Source organism: Amborella trichopoda, chromosome 13, assembly GCF_054954075.1.
Source record: "Amborella trichopoda isolate Santa Cruz 75 chromosome 13, AtrichopodaSantaCruz75HAP2 v2.0, whole genome shotgun sequence".
Classification (NCBI taxonomy): domain Eukaryota; kingdom Viridiplantae; phylum Streptophyta; class Magnoliopsida; order Amborellales; family Amborellaceae; genus Amborella; species Amborella trichopoda.
In genome coordinates, this window is record NC_142348.1 from 6,182,659 (window position 1) to 6,205,841 (window position 23,183).

Genomic DNA, 23,183 nt, shown 5'->3' on the forward strand with positions numbered 1-23,183 from the left:
GGATATTTCTCCTTTTAGTGAGATAAAATCCCGTTTGCTCTCAAAGTTTGGGGTGTTTTTCCTTTTAATGAGATAAATCTCATTTGCTCTCAAAGTTATTCTTGTCCTAGATAGTAGTCTAGTTATAGTCAATTCCTAGACAGTGGTCTAGTTATGGCATAGAGATGAGAGATTGACATGGTGCCGTTTAGGAGAGTAGATTTAAAAGGATTTGTTTGACTGTGTTTTTGTCGAGATTTGTTCCAAAATCTTTGATATAACTTTCATTGGTATAGTAGACTTTTGATTGTCGTGCCCGTAGATGTAGCCCTACTAGAGCGAACCACGTAAATCTTTGTGTTCTTGTGGTATGTATTTTATGTTTTATTTCTCGTACTTTATTTGTCAAAATTTAATCTATCGAAATTAGAGCTTTCGCGTACAACACAAATCACAGTAGTTAACTTAAAGCAAGTTACTTTTTTATGTTTCATTTCAGCCGAATTTATTATCAGGAACCCTAAACAAGTAGGGGTACTTCTACTTGAGTGGTCTATAAAATGGTGAAAATATCCTTGGTTGTTCAAATTTGACTGCATGGAAAAGAGTAGCCAATAAAAAATTTGAGTTTTATGTTGGTAAATCTAGGCGTTTTCATTTCACTCAAGTGATTTTTGAATTTGACATATTTAATAAATTTATAAAATAATATGACCATTTAATTAATGTTTTCTTTTTTATTTATAAACCCACGACGTACTATGATAATAAGTTAATAACTAATGTTTGTCCCATGTTTCCTACAATTCGCTTGCAACCGTTGCATCTGAGTTGTTTTCCTTGAAATTAAGAAAATAAACAAATGGAAAATGGAAACGAGTAATCAAATGTCCAATGATGAAACTAAGTATTTTAGGTGGGTTAGTTAGAAAAATGCTCCGATAATGATGAAAAAGATATTTTAAGTGAGTGGACAAATTTTTTTTTTTTTCGTAAAAATACACTATACATGCAATGTGGTACATCTACGGTCTCTGCCTTTTGAGAACAATTACTTGTGGGAGTTTGATATGTGAATCCATTCTGCCTCCCAAAGTGTAGAAGTCTTTTTTCGGTTAGTGAATAAAAGAAAATTATCATCTTTGCATTGTACTGTATCTATTTCTCAAAAACTTATTTTTTATCAAAAGACATTTATCACATAATATGATTTAAGGCATGCCCTGATAACTTGGTATTTTTGCTTATTACATTTGTAGATAATGTGTGGATGATGAGAGATCTTGTTCCATATAGAACTTATAGGATCCCAAATCCTAATAGGACATGATGGTGTGTAAATCCACACCCCTATTCAAATGTGGTGTCCTTCAAAAAAATTCTCAGAGATGGAATTTGAACCTAAAATTTAACATATCAATAATTTCAACCATCTCAATCATGAATTTGAAAAAAAAAAAAAAAGATTTACAACACTAAAATAGACTAATTTAGATTTCGTTTCTAAACTACTAATTTTAATTATTCATAGATCATAAAATGTGCACTACTATCTTTAAATTGCAAGTCATGGATCTAAAGCAAAAATAAATCTAGAAATGATATGTTTCAAATCTTAAATCCATCTCCAACATGTTTATAGAAAGGGACCACATTGATAAGAACCCATTTAAACTTTTCTTTATCCTTCATACATCTTTTCCAAATTGGACACTCACAGCATTTAAGTTTGTATGCATGGGCTCCCGCATGTGGTGCGGCGCATGACTCGTGGCACCAAATCTCTGCTCGGGATAAAAGCAAATCACCCTTTCTCATATTTTTCCCTTATATCTGAAAGCAGTGATTACCATATAAGCAGGCCATCATATTTTAGGAATCGGCCTCAAACCAAATATTCAAGCTATTAGATATGTCATCTTAACACTCATCATCTTTAAAGCCTTTTCGCAACTAATTGAAGTTGGTATACGAATCCTAATCAGCCATCTCAACACTCTTACATCGTACATGGTACACCACACAACATCCATCCATCCTTATCAATGAACACTGAAAACTGGCTGCATTACACGGCCAGTGTTAGTATATCTATAACTGATGGACTCCATTCATCAATGGTCGATAAGTGATAGTTTTCACTCCCATTGGTCTCTAAGGCCATGTATACTAGGAAATGCTAAGTGATAGTTTTCTAATAATCTTTGCATCATCTTTGATCAATTGCGTAGCAAAACGAAATTTTGAGCCCTTAAAGAACAGGATTTCATTAGATTTGGAGCATTAAGTTTGTATGCATGGGCTGCATGTGGTGCGGCGTTGGACACGTGGCACCAAATCTATGCTCAGCATAAAAGCAAATCCCTCGTTCTGATATTTTGTCCTTATATATGAAAGCAGTGATTACCATATAAGCAAGCCATTATATTTTGGGAATCGGCCTCATACCAAACACCTAAATAATGCGTAAAGTTAAATTTTTTTTTCAATTACACGAATCCCGGTCCACCATCCAAACACTCTCATATAATATACGATACACCAAACGACATCCATCCATCCTTACATATGAACATTGGAAACTGGCTGCATTGCCAGTATAAGTATATCTATAACAAAGGAGCTCCATTCATCAATGGTGGATAACTTATAGTTTTGAAACACTCCCATTAGTCTCTAAGTGCATGTATGCTGGGAAATGCTAACTGATAGTTTTCAAATGATATTTGCATCATGTTTGATCAATTGCATTGCAAAAAGAAATGTTGAATCCTTAAATATCAGGATCTCATTAGATTTGGAGCATTTTTTTAGCTGCAAAAAGAATCTTTTTTCTTTTTTTTTCTAGAAAATTGGGCAGGGGATCACCAATATTTGCTCCTAGGGAAGATATTTGCCTTTTGATTGTCATTTGAAGGTCTCAAGGGCATTTTCAAATTTGGCACACAAATTCCTCTAGATCATTCATTTTTGATATAAGGAGTTCACAATCGTCATTGACCAGACTTAAAATTAGGTTGATGAAGATGCATCATTATTTGGGTACAAAATTCGAAATACAATTTTTTAATACTGTGATACACTTTTATATGTTGGATTTCACATTCAATGGCTAAAACTCATTGTGACCTCGTACTAAAAATAAATAAATGGCCTCATAGTATGCAAAACATCCAGAAAGCTTTATAAAAGAATAAAAATAAAATAATTATAATTTGTTTATTTTTATAATGAAAATAAAATTAAATGGAGGCCCGGTGGAGTTTTTTTTTTAATACTAAATTTTGCGAACGACCTCAATGTAACTAACAAATATTTAAAAATATTAATTTGGAATTTTTAAAAGGCCAAATCTAGCCATCCATGAAATTGAAAAGAATAAAAATAGAGTAATTATAATTTGTTTATTTTTATAATGAAAATAAAATTAAATGGAGGCCCGGTGGAGTTTTTTTGTAATACTAAATATTGCGAAAGGCCTTAGTGTAACTAACAAATATTTAAAAATATTAATTTGGAGTTCTTAAAAGGCTAAATCTAGCCATCCATGAAATTGAATGGGTAGTGGTTATATATCGAATTGGAAAACCATCTTTTTACTTCTTTTTAATTTGAAATGTTGTTCATAACCGGCCAAGATATGTGTGTAAAATTTGAGGCTAAATAAATCTTGGAGTCCCAAATAGGGAAGACATACCAATAATTCTTATAACGCTGAGATCTAGCTCAAAAAATTGAATAGTATTTGGTCAATCTTGAGACTTTTTTTTTCTCAGGCGCATAGAGTGTGTAATTTGAGATTTTTAATTGAAATTAGTCAATGAATAAAAGAGGCTGCATTTCTTAAAGGTGTGGTAAACAATCTAATTAAGGCACACCTACAAATTTTATTATAGCATGTAATTTTGGTGTAAAAATTCTTACGATTATCTGAAAATCTATTTTTATATCTAATTATAAAATTTTAAACTCCAAAAATAGTTAAAATCAAGTAAATATATAAACATATGAAAATATTGAAAATAGATGGTATAGATAATATGATGCTAGGTGCACTATTTTTGGAACTTAAAATCTCTTTTTTTTTCATATTTATATATCTCAATGTCTGATCAATTAGACAGTTTTTCAACGTTAAAACAACCTTTTCCGATAAATTTTTTATGTACATATTTAATTCTACATTTTAAGATAGCAACCTTATATCAACTTTTTTCATGCGGAAGATTGGTTTTTCCCCGTGGGAATAAACAGACAATACACTCTCGCGTGGGAATATGAAACTTTTTGTTATAAAATGTGTACTCCCATTGGGGACGAAAGGATATATATAGCATTATGGGATTTGTTCGGGTGATTTACGACATTTACACAATATTATGCCCCTATATAACGTATGGGGGGCGGAGGGCTTGAGAAGGAAAGTACCGACTGAACGGAGGAAAATGTGCGGTGGAGCGATTATTTCCGATTTTATCCCGGCTAATCGTGGCCGTCGGACTCCAAATTCCAGCGATATATGGTCGGATTTCAACCGCTTTCTCACCGATAATGGCTTTGGCACGTTCTATGATGATGAAGACCACGGCATCAATGGCTCTGATTCATCGGATGACATCGCTTCCTTTCGTCAATCAGGCTCCTTCATTGGTTTTTCGGGTAAGTTTCGGCAAACTTCTTTTTTAATTTTTTTTTTTCTTTTTTTGTGTTCTTGAGTTTTCTTCAGCTAAAATGTATGAAGGCATTTTTCTGAACTTCAGGGGAGTTTTGGGATGGTTTTATTTTCTGGGTTTATGAAAAAAAAAAGAAGGTGATTTTGTTATTTTGACTTTTCAAAATTCAGTGAAAATAAGAGTTCGGTAAGAAAATGGGAAAATTCTCAGGTTTTTTTTAAAAAAATGTGGGATTTTTATAGTTTGCATATTTTTAATTTTCTATATTTTTTGCATATAATAAAATTTGTGCTATTGCCAAAGTACTCTCCTGAAAATAATTACCAGCAAAAAAAAAAAAAGGAATACATTTGCTGAGAAGCGTTTGTAGACGGAGTAAACTGAAAGTGTTTGCTGATTAGAGAGAGAGACGGTGTTTTTTTTTTTTTTGTACTACTTTTTTCCTTTATTTTATTTTATTTTATTTTATTTAGAGAGAGATTATTTTGGGGAAGTACTCTGGAAGTAAGTTTTTATTAAAAATTTCAAATTTTTTTTAAAAAAATCTTTTTCATAAGTGGAAAGCTCCGAAGGGTCCCTAACATTTCACTAACTCCAAGCAATGGAGGACAAATTCTTCATTTTTCATATTAAAATACTTTGCAAATCATTTCGTAATAAAGGCGAAATATTTATTTCCTGCATATTTGATACTATATTTGGAAAAGTAAATAGCTTCACGCCTTTTTTTTTTTTTCCTTCTTTTATAATGATCTTGATCTCAGAGGATAAGACGATGGATCTGCAAAATTTATCCATCTCAATGCATAATCATAACGAAATTACCTCAAAGAAAACTCAAATCTATGATAAGTTACTACAGGGAACAGCGCATGTTCTAAAGAGAGAATCTGGAAATAAGTTTTTAGAGAGAGAGAGAGAGAGATTACTCTTGAAAATGATTTCATTTGGAGAGAGCAAACTGGTGAAAGGGAGAGAGAAGTTTTGGATCTCTCTCTCTCTCTCTAAAATTCCTCTCTGTCTCTTTCTAAGTTTGGATCTCTCTTTCTCTCTCTAAAATCCTCTGAATTTCCTTGCAGGCCTTTCTAAAAAGCCCATGCCCAAAAAACCAGCAAAAACCCCCACAAAAACCCGAAAAACCTCATACCGAGGGATCCGCCGCCGTCCATGGGGCAAATGGGCGGCCGAGATTCGGGATCCAAGGAAAGGCGTGAGAGTGTGGCTGGGGACTTATAGCACGGCTGAGGAAGCCGCCATGGCTTATGATGAAGCTGCCAAAAGGATAAGAGGGAAAAAAGCCAAGCTCAATTTTCCGGCCGAATCCAAGTTCCCGGCGAAGTTTCCGGCCAAACCCAACTTCCCGGCTAGCCTCCCGGCGTTAGATAATCCAAAGGTTGAGACCCAACTTGAGGGTGGGGTTTCAATGGAATCGGCGGCTCCACAGCCGTCGGATACCCTCGTGGATGGATGTGATATTTTTGGGTTGAATGCGCACGTGGGGATGGAGGGGGAGCTTGCACATGCACTGGGATCTGGGCCGTTCGTGGATGAGATGCACGGTGGGATGGATCTGTGGACGTTTGACGATTTTGGCATTATGTGATTAGAAATAATTGACATTTTGTTGGATATTTGGAGTCTCTTGAAGTTTTGGGGTTGCACTATGATGTTTTCAGAGTTGGGGAGGTGTATAAATAGATCTCTTTATATATAGGGTATATATTCTATTTATACAGTATTATAAATACACACCAACTAATCAATACTTAGGTGGTAGGTATGTTTATTTGATGCTCTCTCTCTCTTAACTACTAATCCTTTTGGAGTGCATTTGATGTAGCTATCTATCTATCTCTCTTGTGATAATAATATGTGCTCTCTTTTTTTTAATGTTGTAATAATAATATGTATCTTTCTATGTAGGGTAAGGTTTGTATAAGGTGCTCACCTTATACTGTACAAGTAAGGCGCACTTTTAAATTTTGCCGGAAGATTTAGTTTCAGTATCGAAAACTTTACCGTGTCTTAAAAGTCCATGTTCGATTCTAATTATGAAATTTGAAATTTAAAATTTAAAAAATATTGCAGATTGAGCTGGTCAATAAACATTTTAAATCCCAAAAATAGATAGTCTGGATGATTTATTACAAGGTGCACTATTTATTAGACTGGGTTGAGAGAAACAACTGGAAAGTTTATCAACTTGGAAACACTCTTTTTTACTGGATTTTTAAGGCACAATCTTACATGTACACTATAAGGTTGCAATCTTATGCAAACTTTACCTTGTGTGTATTCTAATATTTGTTAGTATAGTGTAAGGTTGCAATCTTTTACAAGCTTTTCCCTTCTGTGTATTCTGATATTTATCTCTCTATAGACTACCAATCCTTTATTTCTACGTACTCTTGTGGAAACGAGATTTATTTTATTCAGCTCTCTTTCTCTGGTAAAAGCTTTTGTATGGCATGCACCTTTTGTTTCAGGCTTTTCAATGCAACTTTATGTAACTTTTTTAAGGGAAAGCATAGCAATAGCACACGACTGCTTTTTTTCATTGGCCCGACAGGCAAGCAATCCATTTTGTTCTCAAGATGCACGATATGTGAGAATTATTGTACCCAAGTCCGGGTAGAGGAGGTTGTTTTTAATCTATAGGCAGCCAATGCCAAAAAAAATTTATGAATCCTGATGGTTTTACGAAAAATTATTATTATTATTAGTTTTAGTTTTTTCCAAAGTTAATTTCTGACCTTTTCCATTACCTCCTCAAATGCACAATCGTTTTTTTTATGCATTGTGGACCAAGAAATGATCCACCCAATCCTCAAATACATTACTCCCTAATTACAATCTTTATACAACAATCAACGCAATTACATTTCAGTCAATTATTATAATAAAAAAAAGTTGCAATATTTTATCAATATCTGTTAACACAACTTCTAACCTTTGATTCGTCAAATATATTAAATTTCACGTCCCAATGTATTAGATTTTATATCTAGCAGTCATGGGTAATTGGGACCTTATACCAAAAATAAGTGGTCTCATCCTTCTTTATTTTAAACCGTCTCTCAGAAAAACTCTAATTTTAAACATCTCTTCAAAAAAAATCACAAGCATGCAAAAAAATCTCTTAACATGCAATTTTCACCATACGTCTCTCTCTCTCTCTGTAACATCTCGAAGACGGGCCTTGCATTGTGATCTACACTGCGCATCTCGAAGACAGGCCTTGCATTGTAATCTAAAAGCCAGCGGAAAATGAAAGAACCAAACCAAAGGTTACATGACATCAGCATAGAACAGGAATTGGGGCACTAGCTAGTATTGAAAATTCACCTGAATGTGTTTCACTACAATCGTAACTGAATTTTATCAAAACATAGGGCTCAGGGATACACTGATAGTCTCAGTCTCTTTGTTGTTTCTTTTTCATATTCTTGGGTAAGTTTGATTTGCCAATCAAATGACTCCCAAAACTTTTTGTTCTATAACATAAATTGGGCACTTGAAGTAAAGTATTTTAAAGGCTTGTTAGTCTCAATTTTTATTGGAAAAAGTTTACATAAGTTGACACCTACCTCTAAAATCCTTACAAAAGTTGGTTTGATGTTGAAAAAGCATCTCTAATCGATCATCTGCACATCCAGATGTATAGATGTAGCAAAAATAAAATAGAATAAAAAATTTCAAGTCCTAAAGGTAGTTCGTCTTACCTCACATTATATGGACCATCCAATTTCAAGATTTTCATATATTTAAAGATCTACTTATTTGATCCATTTTTTAAGTCTAAAATTTTATAAAAAAAAATAAAAATAGATGCTCCCACCATCTTAAGAATCCCCGATAAAGTTTGGGGATGCACCTTTAATTTGATTGTTTAATGTTGCAACCTCATGCAAACAACACCCTTTTTTATTTGTTCCACATTAACCATCAATAAATTTTTAGTGCCATTTTTGTATACAAAGGGAGGTACCTCTAATTTATTTTCATTTTATCTGGAAAATTTTTCAGACAATGGTTGCATTAGATTTCGAATTTAGTACAAGGACACAAAGGAAATAACCATTTCTGCAAATTGAAAACAAAGGCATGCAAGCAAAGAAAGAGATAGAAGAAGAAAATGGACACGGGTGAAATTGAATATATTTCTTATACCCGCAAAAAAACTTATATTATATATTACAAATGGACCCATAAATAGGGCTTCTCTTCTCACAAATCATCAAAAAGAAGAAAAAGGACCAAAATTACAAGCGGTGAGAGACTGTCAATGCCTGTGAATAACCATTTCCCATTTTTTGGGTCTTTCGAGCTGAGGCACCACGAAAATTGGAGGCACTACACCTTGGGCAAATATACTCCAATCCATCTGTCTTGGCATAATCCTGTCCATAAATTAACCCAAAAATGGCTGCTAAGTGACAAAAGGTCGAAAATTTGCCAAGACAATACGCGTTATCAGGAACCATCACAAAATTCTGGCTGGTCTAATTCAATTTATTTTTCTAAAAAATATTTATCTTTTGTCTGAAAGTGGGTAAGTTAGAATTTAAACCTTGAGGCATTGTGTAGCCCCTTGAAGAGGAAACCCCAACAGGCAATCAGGAACACTTTCTCAAAATTTGCCATTAACAAAAAAAATATATATAAATTTTGATTGAAATTTCAATTTCACTGCTATCCTATTTTGAACTTGCAAAAAGGAACTCCCCATCCAAAAGTGTGAACAGTAGGAATAGACTCAAGGCTAGGCTGATAGGGGCGGCGAAGTGCCACAGCGTGAAGTCTTGATTCCATTCCTACCACGGGAGGGGAACCTTCTCCCTATTGAACTACCCGAAAAGAAAAAAGAAAAAAAAGTGTGAACAGTAGAGATGACATATATGATACATCATACTGTCTTCTAAAAATCTTTGGTATATCATAAAAAAAATCTAAAAGATGGTATATCGTCAACATATCTTTTTAAGATAAAAGTACATGATAAAGACACATGTTATATTATCTTGCGATTTTAAGATAATTTAAGGGATTCATCAATAAGTACTAGTGAATTCAATTGACATATCAAAAATGTTATAGCACGACTAGATCTTACGAAAACAGACTAGATTAACCAATCTCGGACAATCCATAACTGTGATAAGATAGAATAAAAAATAGAGCAAACCATCTCCTCAAACCAACTTAAACTCGGAAGCCATGCAACGGGAGTCAAAAGAGCCATCACATATGAGGTGAAAAGTGACTCACCTTAAATGCACCAAGGCCTAGCCGTCTGTCGCAGCCAAAGTGGGCCCATTCGCCACATATCCCACAGTTCACCCAATCTCCAGCCGCGCTACTGAAAGATGTTCATATCCCAAATCTAATAATCAGTATCACCACCCTTGGAGTAGAAGTAGGAGTAAAAATAAAATTGGGCTCAGTTTCTGATAAGCCTAGTAAAGATCCTGGACTAACTTGCCCTCTCATCTCTCTCTCTCTCTCTCTCTCTCTCTCTCTCGGCAAACACCTTCCATACATGAATTTAACTGTGGAGAACCAGTGTATATGGTAGTTCCTGTAGAACCTCGTTCTAGATGTTCATTTTTCAAACACCAGTAAAATTATACAAGTTCTTTCTTGGACAACTTTAAACCGTAGCATTTCTGCACAAAAAGAAATGAAAAGAAATAGAGAAATTTACACATGTATTGCCCACATTTTCCATCATTAACCACTCCCCATCCCTGCACCCCACCCCTCTCCTTCCCTTAAAAATAAAAAGGTTCTTTTTTTTACGTGCATACCCTTTTACATATCGTTTTTTTCTTCTTCCCAATTTGCCACCCCTTAGGAACTTCAAGATCCGGAATCATAAAGTGGTTTTATGACATCAGATCTTAATGATCCAAAGTCAAACCCCCATATGCCCTTTTTCGCCTGAATCGTTTTTTTCCCTCTCCATTTTGCCACCAATTCAGATTTGACTTTGGACCTTGAAGATCCGAATTCATGTATATGGGACATGACTTCAGATCTTCAAAGTCCAAAGTTATGTATAAAAGACATGTCCGAAGTCATAAATGAGACTTTGGAAGGGGCCTGATTTTGTATCATAAAATGGTTTATCACTTTGGATCTTGAAGATCCGAAGAAGTGGCGATTTAATAATAGAAAAAGGAGGAAAAAATGAGCACATAAGTTTAAAAAAAAAAAAAATTTGGGGACATTTTTTAATAACAGTTATTGCGGAGGATTAGGAGTAAATTTCTCAAAGAAATATGAAAGAATTTATTTGAGAGGAACTAATGGTTGGTAACAGACCTGTGACACAATAAGCAACATTCACCATCGACATCATCATGTGCAAGCTCATACTCCAGAAGGTATGTCTCATAATGTCTTTTCAATGTGTTCCCAACACCCTGCATCAATTAGATAGCATGAGTATTTTTTTTTGTAATTACGAAACTAAATTACGATATTTTTGGCTTTTTCCTGAATGATATTGTTATTTCGTAGGTGTAGAAAATTAGATATTGAAAATCAAGAGCTGATAATATACAACCAGACCACTAATAACACAAGCATACATGCATGCATTATATGAGAGAGAGGGAGAGAGACACAGAGAGAGAGAGAGAAGAGAGTTTAATACTAAATTATATAGTAAATACACTCATGGACATATTGAGTATATACAATCATTGCATCTTGAATCTTGTATTCTCGTATATTGCAGTGATGATATTCAAAATACATCACCCAAGGCATTACACTACAAAGATCACACCGACACTTTCTCAAAATCACATTAACACGTACCCATAAACAGAGCCTACAGTCAGGAAAAATGCAACTATACGGTACATGTCTGCAAAGGTGGAAAGGTCATGACTAGTAGATTGAATGCAGGGGAGTCTATCTTGGTGATAAATTTAAAGTATACCTCCTTCCCTCCCTCCCCTACCACTCACGCCACTTTCCACCTCCCCACCCCCCAAAAAAAAAAAAAAAAAAAAAATTCATATGGCACTCATGTGTACAAGGGTAAGATCATTTTCCGATGTCTTCCTTCTGATTCTAATATTTTAAAATTTTATGCATTGCAGTTGAGAAGGTAAGATACAGGAAATACCGTCATTCTGTTGGTTGTTGTATGGTTACGCATCTTTGAGAAAACCTGTCCCTTCCAATTAATTCCATTCCCGACATTGAACCCTCCTCTAGAAACAACCTGACAATGCAAAACATAGTTAACATTAACAAGATTGCCAAAAGAACACCGTATATAGCTCATGGCTATAGAATCATAAAATAATAACAGTAATGATATGCAAAATGTTCATATGTATGATTAAAATTGCCTAATCCATGGGTAAGAACAATGGTAAGAAAAAATGCATTCAAGTAAATATCATAGAAATGAATTATTAAAAATATCATATAAATACAATGTAAAAGAAAAAAAGAAGCCAATTTGAGAATAAAATAAGGGATTCCAGAGTTCCAGATATACCTCTTATTTTACAAAATTGTCAAAAAACTTTAATGCAAACCCTAAAGTCATCTGTCAAAAATAATGGGTTTTCCATTGTTTCTGGAAAAATTGACAAAATAAGAAGCAACTATTAAATACTAAACAAATGGGAAGATACATCAACTGGGTGAGATTTAAGAAACTCCTATACAAAATGTGCGCACAGACCATTTTCTGGAAAAAAGAAGATGACAAGGTATTAAACAGGATTTAATGTAAAACCATATGTTCTTGAAGGGGATACAAGCATAGTCAGGTACACTGGCAATGAAACTAATAGAAACAACATTTAAACCAGAAGTAGAAAATTGTGCCTGAATTGAAGAAATGGTGAAGATATTTATGCTGGAATATATGAAGACAGAATAGGCCTGAGCGAGAAAGGGTAGCAACCTCTCTATAAAGATTGTAAAGGTCCAAACGCTTAGCATTAAGGATGGCATCAGGAAACTCTGCCAGTCCACCTGCAGGAACAAGCCGCGTGTGACCCCTAAGGATGAGAAATTGCATAACATCCCTCAGAAATTCCTCCTGCAAGGAATGATTCCAGGAAGATGAGAAACCACAAGTCAGATTAACAACCAATCTAAAAAGAAAAAAAAAAGGAAAGCAAGCGGTACATTCCAAAGAATGACGTCAAGATCAATGCCCAAAATAATTTCTTTTGATTAAGTGCACATGTGTGCATACATCACTAAGAATGATGTCAAGCTCACAACACCAAATAATTTTTGATTTGCCGCATGTCTATGTGTGTTTGACTGTGTGTGTGTGTGTGTGTGTGTGTGTGTGTGTGAGAGAGAGAGAGAGAGAGAGAGGCCCAAGATCATCATGGAGCCACTTACTTCAGAGCACTCTTGGATGGGACCTCTGCTGCACCCATGTTTCTTCAATGGCAAAGGATTCAATGAAACAATCTGTTGAGCCTGAAAGGAGCTTGTTAGATTCTTGCGATGAGACACAGGGGCAGACGCCCCATAATTATGCTTCACGGAAGCCACAACTGGTCCACTAGCCTTCAATGGACTACCATCATGTGGGTCCAGTTCTGGCACTCCAGTAAAGGGAAGAAGCTTGTGCCTTCTGCTATGAGGAATAGGCCTCAAAGCACGAAGCACCATTCTCTTCCTAGTTGGCAGTATTGAGCCATTCTCTTCAATCTTCAACTTGGGCTCTTCTTCATTAACATTCTGAAGCACTTTTTGCTCAATTGGTGACCGAGGTGGTGTATTCTTTTCATCCTTTAACTTGATTCGTTTACGATCACCCTGAACTTGGTTAGAAGTATTTGTTGTGTTAGAACTACCAGACCAAAGGTTCAACCTTATTTTTCTAGGGGGTGTGGGTCTTAACCAGTTAGCAGGGGTTGATAAGGAGTTTCTAAAAAGTTGCAGCAAGATATCTGAGCTCTTCCCCTGTTTTGTGCAGAAGAAAAGAAGGCGGTCAGCATCAGCTTTCTCAAAGGAGGCAACAGGTGTCCCCTGAATACTAGCAATGCCAAGTGTAACCAAGCTGCGGTAAGGAATTTCTGGGGCAAGCTGACACAGAACCTGTAATTAAACAATGTCAAAAAAACACGTATGATACAAATTGTCGCTAAATATTTATATATCTGCGAACAACTATCTTCTCAAATAAAGTTTTTTTTTCTTTCCATTCGCTTTTTCCTGCTTAGTAAGATCTGTGCGATTACCACCTCTCTGGCATACTTTGGTCTTATGGTGTTATCTAAGCACAAATCATTTCTCTCGTGATTAAGGACAATTAATTCCTTGCATTAAGATTTGTAAGTTTTTTCTTTATTTTTTATGATTATAATTGTCCTTTGGCTTAATTTTTTGGCTAATTATGGTGGTTATCACAGGGAATTTTCATTATAATATAGCACTTTGACCAATGCAATGTTTATGTTTCAGATACCACTCAATTACTTCTTTTTGTAATTCCTCTCTTTCGAGGTTAGAATGTGATGACTCATGCATCTTTACCCAAATGTTGATGAGAATTAAGAATCGTTACAAATTCAAAGTTCTACTGTATTTTCAAATATAATCAAAATGTCCTTAGTCAAATGAACACAACCATGTTAGGTTCATAACTGACTTTTTTTTCTTTTTTTGAATGTTAATTTGGGACCTGGTGAGAATGGAACTTTGGATGTCACACTGTGGCACTGCCACCCTGACCACCTCCTGCCCAGAGTCCAATTCTTAGCTAATATGAATATTGTGATTTCCCCCAAAACTATCACATTTCCTCTTTGGAAATTCATCATTCCGTTGTTGTCAGACTAAGCTGGGCTTCAAACTGTGGACTGTGGAACTTAGTACCTCTCAGGCTTTCCCCCGTCTGTTTCTCTTATTACAAACGGTAGGTTCTTTATAATTACAACTTTCTTTAATATGTACTAGATCCACAATCCCACCAACTTCTATCCACGTCAACAATCATGTGAAAGAAAATAGGTGTCATTAATGCATGCAACATGTCAACTATGATGAGAGAGAAATAACGTTTGCAACATATTAACCTGCGCAGCCCATGATGGAACCTTCATCCAAACTTCAAATACTGCAGCCCCACAAGCTACACAAGCAGATTTCCGAGGCACAGATAAAGATGGTTTGCTTTCTTCACAACTGGGCAAGGCACGGACCAAAGGACTTTTCTCTATAAGTTCGTTCTTTATATGGCATTCTAGGAGCTACACATTTCAAAACAAAACCCAATCAAATATCAATTGCATCAGACACGCGCCATGTGCGCACACACACAAGGATACACACAAAACCACACTCACAAATGCACATATAGAAACCCACACAAAAACACGTGTGCAATTAGATCTTGGCACACAAACAAGGGATTTGATAGGATACACCTGTTAGAAATCAACATAGAGTGCACCAAAATGGAACTTGAACACTCTTACAAGTGCAAATCACTTCTGGGATGGGCTATTTTAAATGACTCGATAAGGCAAACAATGGAATATACTATAGGAACAAAGGTATTGATGCTGGGTATCTCAAAACTTATTGTGCTGAAATCAGTCCCAGCAAGCATTATATGTATGTTAGCCCAACCATAATATCATGTTCCTGATTAGTGATTTTGAAATTCTGTGGTATTACATAAATCATCCAAAAAATGACTTTCATTAGAGGATATCCAATGTCAAAACAGTAAATTAATATGAACTTGGTAATATGTGTGTATGTGCATTCCTGTTTCTATTGTCATCTCCATGAAACAAAACATTCCAACATAGCACCAATAGGCAATGTACCTGTTCATCGAAACACGTTTGTGCGCTACCAGATACCAAAAGTGATAACCGTGCAGAACTACATGTTGATAGGTCGCATCGCATTGTTATAACTCCACGAGAAAAGGTTCCAGCAGCTAAAGGAGGAGGAAGGGCACTGCAAGAAAGTATTGTATGATTATAAAGGAAAACTAGAAATCCAGATAATAAGAATCTACCCCCCACCCCCCAAAAAAAACCCCTTCTTCTAGAAACAATCATATGATCAAAGGCAACTAGATCATTAAGAATGAGATCTCCTTTTTCAATGTCAATCCTTTTCTGGCTAGTGTGGTTTCGGGCATTAGATGACGGTCAATCATGCAGGTTTACCATATTCTAGCAATAACCAACAAACCAACATACTGCCTCCACAGAGAATATTACACCAAACAACTATAACTATCCTAACTTTCAACTTTCATTTTTAGTACTACAAATGTGATAAAGCAGAGATCAATCAAACGAGGTTTATCCTTCTTTTTTTCTTTGATAAGTAAGAAGTCTATCTTTCTTTTTCCTCATTGAGTTAAACTTGCTTTTGGTTATCATTTTAAATCAATAAAAAATATTTCCTTTTAAATTAAAATGATACCCAAAAGGAAGTTTGTAATTACGGGTTTTGATAGCAAGCTGTTTATGCAGAGAAGATTCTAGCAATGAAACATCAGTAAAAAAATCTGATATATCAAACCGCAAATTAATTTTCATATCACACAACAGGGTGGACCAGTCACCTGACACGGTTATGAAGTTTGCTCCCACGTATCTGAAAAAGGGCAGTACAGTTATCAGTGTCATGAAAATATGCTATGCCAAAAATATTACTACGTAGAGTGTGGCAAAACAGAACAATTTAAAATGCAGCATCGGGAGAAAGCTTAGTATGGAATAAGGAGTATAATTTCTAAATTTCTGTGAAACTAACTGGTCTCTATATATACACTTCAATAATCATCGAGATGAACCAAGGTTTAATAATATATATTTAGGGAAAATAAAAGTGATTATTAAAATTCGATCATTACACATCCTGTTGTTCCAAGGCAATGTAGTAAGAAAAGACAGGCAGTGACACAAGTTAAGAATTGGAATGGCGATCAACACTTTTTAGAACCTTGAATTCTAAATGCTGCCCAAATAAAAATATCAACGGACAAGCTCCCACATCAGGTCATCTAAGCCCCTGCAGCAAATAAATTTGGCCAAATTTTTTTTTTGTTTGAAACTGACTTTGGCTGAATAATTCCATACAAAGCTAAAGGGAAACTGGGACATGATATGCCACAAAATATTGTGCTGAAGACTTCTAACCCATGATTGCATTTTCAAGAGCACGACAATGAACAAAACAAGTTCTCAAAATGACTAAGATAGGAACACGTGGAATGCCTATCAACAGTAAATCTGATGAGAGCCTCAACAAATTTTAATACACAATTAAAGACAACTAAGGAATTTGCATCCAAATAATTAATCATTATCATTGCACAAATCCAACTCACTTCAATACTCAAAAGGGCATTCAGGCCATCTTCTAGAGATCCCAACAAACATGCATCCTGCAACAAAATAGCACATTATTCCAAGCATATTACTTCAAATGGGCAAAATATACAACACAATGGGAAAGTATAGCACAGTCCAATGTATTTAGTATAGATAACAAAGCCACATCCAACATTTGATCCCACTGAAAGATGGTTGGAGACAAAGCATGCTTAGCTATCTCCACAGGCCCTATGCTAGATTACCAGCTAACCATCAACCATTGTAGGTGGGAAAGGCCAGTGGATATAGCCTTAAAGTACCATCTACAAATCCACTAGACTGTGGCATACATTCTCCATTGTAAACTAAAATAAGAGGGAGGTCATCCTCACCAATGTGCATGGCTCTCCACAAACAAGAAATCTAAGGCTCACTTCATCATCATAAATCTTTATTGCGGAAAGTGTACTCGGTGAGCCTTCACTTTCACCTGTATCTTGGAGAATTGGCGTCAATATCTTTGGAGCTTCCCCAAGAAGGCGTGGCCCGAGCTTACCACTAACTTTTTGACCATTGAGAACTAGGTTATGGTTGTTCCGAACACAATAAAGTCTGAATGATGCTTGTGCGAGTTGGAAAACATCCCATGTATGACAGCTTGAACTGCACAGTTTAAAATGATAAACCATTATACCTCAAGTTCCATTTTCTTCTCTTCTTTATGAGAGGGTGCATCTCCAACAAGTGGTTAATGCGAAAGTTTGCGTTAATAAATTTGCTTTATGCTCATGCATGCATATGCAAGAGAGGAGCGAGGTTTCTCCTTTTAAGAGAGAGAGAGAGAGAGAGAGAGGTAGAAAGAGAGAGAGAGCAGTTCTGATAATGAGAAATTAGAGAAGCCAGATTGGGTTTTGTCAATAGTGGATGATTTTACTTTGGTAATAGAGATAAAGCTATCTTCATGGAGACTTCCATCATTTTTTTATTTTTTTTCCTACAATGAGTGCAAAATTCTACTTGGAGACCAAAGTCATACCTCTGCAACGTAGATACCAAGGCTTGCCGAAAATGGCAAGCTGCATAGCATGAAAAAGAATGCCTCCAATATATTACATATGGGACACCCTGCCAACAAATATAAGTGATTCAGAATCATTATGGCCTTTAAAATCATACATGACTACATGTGGTCCAAGATCTGCCAAATTTCACATGGTAAAGAACCTGGTGCATTGTCAAATTATTAAACAGAAAGATCACACATCAACAAACTGACATTATATGGGATATTCCTAACCTTTTTGGGAGTCGCTGTCCTTTCCCAAGATGAAAAAAATCCAAAAAACAAAAGAAGAAAAAAAAATTCCAGTAGCTCTATCAGATATCTCATCAAGGAATTATTTCAATTCCATAAGTTTTTCTTTCTTTTCTCAAAACAAATTCTAAAATGACAAACGTCCCATGATATTTCTTGCATAATCAATGCACCATATTTATTTCGGTACCTTGTGCAAAGGAAGTCTTATTTTTTCAATATTGTCATACACCTATAAAGTCATAGTTTTTTACATTCAGTTAGTTCTATGAAAGAAAAATACATTATTTTTAAGTTACAAAACATGACCTACATGCCATCACTATAAACTCTGTAGTTGATATGTGTTTCTCTTTTTCTTTAACTTTGTTTTGGACTTTCACAACAATTGGGTTTTAAATAGATAATAGAGTATTCTATTAAATAAACTTTGTGATGTTTCGGGCAACAAGAGCCTTCAACTAGTTTCTGTCTTTTCTTACAAGTTCCTTGAACTAGTTTTGTTGAAGAACAACTTTGTTTTAACATATTTCCAGAGGGAAAAAATCTCACACAAAGAAAACAAAAATGCTATTAAAATCTCAGCAGCCAACAAAGAAAATGAATAAACCATATACAAATTCCACAACAACAAAATTCACCTTGGAGTGCAGTGCCTCTGCCAATTTTTCACCATTTGGTATCTCCAAATAAACCTGCAAGCCATTTTCACTTGCTTAGACCAAAAACCAAAAATATCACATAGTGACTGTGAGATAGAACCACCAGGTGAAATAATCATGGAGTGGAAAGGTAAAACACACAAACAACCACTAGAAGAAACAGTAGAGGAACATAAAATTTTCCTTTTAATTCACAAAGACTTGGGAGAACATGTATTTGGCATTATTATTGGAGGAATTACTCAGATATACGGAGCTCTACCCCGAGTGTATCAAAAACCCAATTCGGCTTTATGCCAGAGAGGTAAACAACTGAGGCTATTTTCCTACTTAGGCAACTGACTGAGAAGTTCAAGGCGAAGGGAAAAGACCTCCACATTGTCTTTATTGATCTAGAGAAATCTTATGATAGAGTACCTCGAGATTTGATTTGGTGGGTGTTGGAAAATAAAGGAGTCTTTAGACCCTACATTGACTTAGTTAGAGATATGTATGATGGGGTAATAACTAGTGTACGAACAACTAAGAGAGAGACGAGTAAGTTTTTAGTGCCAATAGGTCTACATCAAGGGGTCAGCATTGAACCCGTACCTCTTTGTCTTAGTTATGGATGACTTAACTAGGCATGATATTTGCATATGACAATTTTGATCGATGAGACCCGAAACGGCGTCAACACAAAGTTAGAACTTTGGAGGGATGCTCTAGAATCTAAAGGTTTTAAAATTAGCCAAACTAGGACAAAGTATATGGAATGCAAGTTTAATAATAATAGGAATAGAGACGAGGAAGTAGTTAAGAGTGACGGAAAACAAAATACCAAAACGAGCACTGTTTCGATGTCTTGGGTCGTTAATCCAAGAAAATGGAGAGATTGAGAAAGATGTTGCACATAGAATTAGAGCTGAGTGGGCAAAGTGGAGATATGCAAGTTCTATAGGACAGCTGTGAGACCAACTTTTCTCTATGGGGCGGTATGTTGGGTGGTCAAAAAACAAAGATCCATAGAATGAGTGTAGCAGAAATGAGGAGTGGCAAGACAATAAGGGATAGAATTCGAAACAAATACATTCGAAAAAATTTAAGTGTGGCACCAATAGGTGATAAGATGAGAGAGAATAGACTTAGGTGGGCTGGCTATGTGTGGCACAGACCCAGTATAGCACCCGTTAGGAGGTGCAAGTTAGTTCAAATGGAAGGCTCAAAAAGGGCAAGGCCCAAAAGGACATGGTTGGAAGTTATGAGAAAGGAAATGGGGACTTATGATCTCACTGAAGGTATGGCCCTTAATAGAGCAGAATGACGAACCAGAATTCGTGTAGCTAACCCCAATAGTTAGGAAAAGGCTTTGACGATGATGATACGGAGCTCTACCCCCCAACCTAGGGATTCAGTGTTCTTAATCTGGCAACTAGTCTATAATTCAAACTCCTTAGTTGCCAATTTATTGACGAAAGAAATAAATGTCAAACAAGAAACTAATGATGTTATTAGTGTGCTCACTAATTAAAACATGGGGCACTCACAAATGCAGTAAAAGAAAGTGGAAATGACGAGGAAAATAAAAGATATAGCGAGGGAAGCAAAAACCCTTTCAACACGTTTGGTTCATCAAAAATTTCTCTTCATGAGGGTGATTTCCGAGATATCGGCTTCATATCTTGCGAAGTATGAAATCGGTTTCACATGAAATGCCACTATTTGGTATAGCAGTGTTAAGATTTTAGATTTCCTAGGGTGCCTTTTTCCCATGTAACAAACATAGGAAGCAGCTCGGTCAACTGTATGAACCGTTATAATGTCTCGTGTATGCTCCATGTGAATAGAAACAGCAATTAATATGCAGTGATAATGCCAATTGAATAAACAAAAAAGGGTAATTAAATATCAAAGACGGAAGAAAAAGTCCCATGGGTCTGACATTCAGATACATAATCAAACCAGCATACCATGTTCAGCTTGAGTTTAATCTACGCAAGCTTAAGCTATAAATGAGATAACTAGGACTACAAATGAAAGAATTTGTCAAAAGAAATAAAACAAAAAAAATAAGGCTTCATTTGGGGCATGCTTAAGATCTAAAAATAAGAATAAGACCATAGGTGAATGAAGTTTTATTGAGCTATTATTGAGGAGAAATAAAAAAATAGGACTACAATATGCTCTCTTTTTTAATATAGGACTACAATATCTTATAATGCAAACATTATCACAACATGAAGACAAGCCAACCATCCATAAATTTAAGCTCTACTCGAGTAATTCCGTATGCACTTAGGTTCCTAATTTAGCTCATTCAGTTGAAATACTTCTTGCTCAGAAATCATCATGAACCACTAAACAAATTGGACCAGGCTCCAACAGGAGTTGTAGGATAGCAATTTGAGGAAGCCCCAAAGAAATTAATCCCCCAAAGAAACGTTAATTCCACAATCAACTATTTCATTCATCATAAATAAAAAGTAATGTAGCGATTTTTAGGGAGAAATAGTAGATATTTGAATTGGGTACCGTGGACGGTAATTTGGAACCAAAGAGTCTTGTTATGGCATCAGCTGAGGATATATTGACATCCCCCAAAACCAAAGGCCCAACTTCATCTTTATGCAAAGACTGCTCCCCTTGCAAGTAAACAAAATCGAAATCTGAAGACTCTAAAACACGTTTAAATTCTTCGCTTGAGGGATTAGTAATTATCTGAACCTGCATTCAATTTAATCCACATAAAAACGAGAAGAAAACTTAAAGAGTGAAGAACACACTCGAAAGGAAAGGTACAAATCAAATTTCAAAATATAAGCAGGCATTACTATGAAAACAATGTAGACATACACAATGATGATACCAAATTGAAATCAGAATCCTTGAAAGAAAGAACTTGAGGAGAGAGAGATAGAAGAGAGAGAGAGAGAGAGAGAGAGAGAGAGAGAGATATGAAAGCCAAACTTACAAAGAAACAAGCATAAGAAAACCAGACAAATTCAATCAAAATTTGCTAACTACATGAGACACTAAGAAGGATTCAATTGAGGCTAAGATAAAATCTCTAGAGAGAGAGAGCAAAACTAACCTCTAAACGGCCTGAAGAAACAAGTTCTGGGAATGGGTAGACAGGGCGATCCTCTGCATTCTCTTGCTTCTCCTTATCAGAGCGCTTACCACAAAGGACACCAAGAAGAATGCAAGACTGCTTTGGCACACTGTAAGTACCTTGGCCTTGTAACATTTTTTATACATGACCCCCTCTATGAAGAGATGGGAAAAACCAGAGGATTTCCTCTTGATTTTCAATACGAAATGGCACCTTAAAGCAACAAAACACTTAGCTCTCCTTCCCCGAATCTCAAAGAAAACTAGTTTACTAAGCCCTTTCTTGATTTTAACAGAAAACAACCAATTGCCATGAACGCAAACCCTAATCAATGGAACTTCCTGTAGACCTCACAATTGAAGCACAGAGAGAGAGAGAGAGAGAGATCCAAACTCCAGACAGAAACCAGAAAACATCAACTTTAAAAACCAATAAAAAAATTAAAAAAATATCCACCTGCAAAAAGCCGAATCAAACCCTAAAGACCAAAAAAACCAGGCATCAACCACCTCCAAACGCTCGACCTCTTTCAAAACAAAAAAACCCAATAGAGAAAAATACACAGATGAGAAAAAAATATATCCAACCAAAAAAACAGGAGAACAAAAACACCCCAAAAAATTCAACCTTCAACCACCAAGAACAAGCATAAGATAAACCTTGAGAGAAATCACATACCAAGAGGAAACCCACCGGAGAAAAACTACAAAACGATCCAAAATCGAAGAAAGCTCACAACTTCTCAGCACAAAGCCGCACAGAACAGTGGAGAGAGGCCCTCAAATCGCCCCCAAAATCAAGCAAAAAGGGATCCAAACCCTAGAGAACCAGAAAAGTAAAGCGCTAATGAAACCCTAATGCCTAGAAATCCCCCACCCAAAAAAGGCCACATATTCACACACACATAAAAACCCCAAGTCCTAAAAAACAATTATATAATAAGAATCCTTGCGTGATAAAATTCCACCTCTCGAAAAAAACCAAAAATCTCCTATTCATATGGGTTAATTTCCCTTTGTTATGGTGAATGTCAGTGGTTTTAGAGAGAGAAAGGTCAAAAAAACAAAAGATCAAAAGAAGAACATGCTCATAGTAATAATAATAAATGAATCTAGAGAGAGAAAT

At 35.6% G+C, this 23,183-nt stretch overlaps 2 protein-coding genes across 2 annotated transcripts; one reads left to right on the forward strand and one right to left on the reverse strand.

Annotated features, from left to right (window-relative positions):
- Window positions 1-4,382: 4,382 nt before the first annotated feature.
- Window positions 4,383-6,542, forward strand: LOC18423995 (ethylene-responsive transcription factor RAP2-3). Its single transcript, XM_006828589.4, has 2 exons — window positions 4,383-4,638; window positions 5,732-6,542. The coding sequence occupies exons 1-2, from the start codon at window positions 4,425-4,427 to the stop codon at window positions 6,253-6,255; spliced, it is 738 nt and encodes a 245-aa protein (XP_006828652.1). The 5' UTR covers window positions 4,383-4,424; the 3' UTR covers window positions 6,256-6,542.
- Window positions 6,543-8,790: 2,248 nt separating this feature from the next.
- LOC18423994 (ARID/BRIGHT DNA-binding domain-containing protein) lies at window positions 8,791-22,964 on the reverse strand. The gene is made up of 16 exons (XM_020676540.2): window positions 22,737-22,964; window positions 22,038-22,271; window positions 21,479-21,670; window positions 18,947-19,000; window positions 18,027-18,115; window positions 17,383-17,653; window positions 17,005-17,061; window positions 16,237-16,268; window positions 15,482-15,617; window positions 14,723-14,896; window positions 13,038-13,742; window positions 12,586-12,723; window positions 11,791-11,889; window positions 10,977-11,077; window positions 9,921-10,011; window positions 8,791-9,052 (listed from the first exon to the last, which is right to left on the reverse strand). The coding sequence occupies exons 2-16, from the start codon at window positions 22,191-22,193 to the stop codon at window positions 8,915-8,917; spliced, it is 2,433 nt and encodes an 810-aa protein (XP_020532199.1). The 5' UTR covers window positions 22,194-22,271; window positions 22,737-22,964; the 3' UTR covers window positions 8,791-8,914.
- Between the last annotated feature and the right edge of the window lie 219 nt (window positions 22,965-23,183).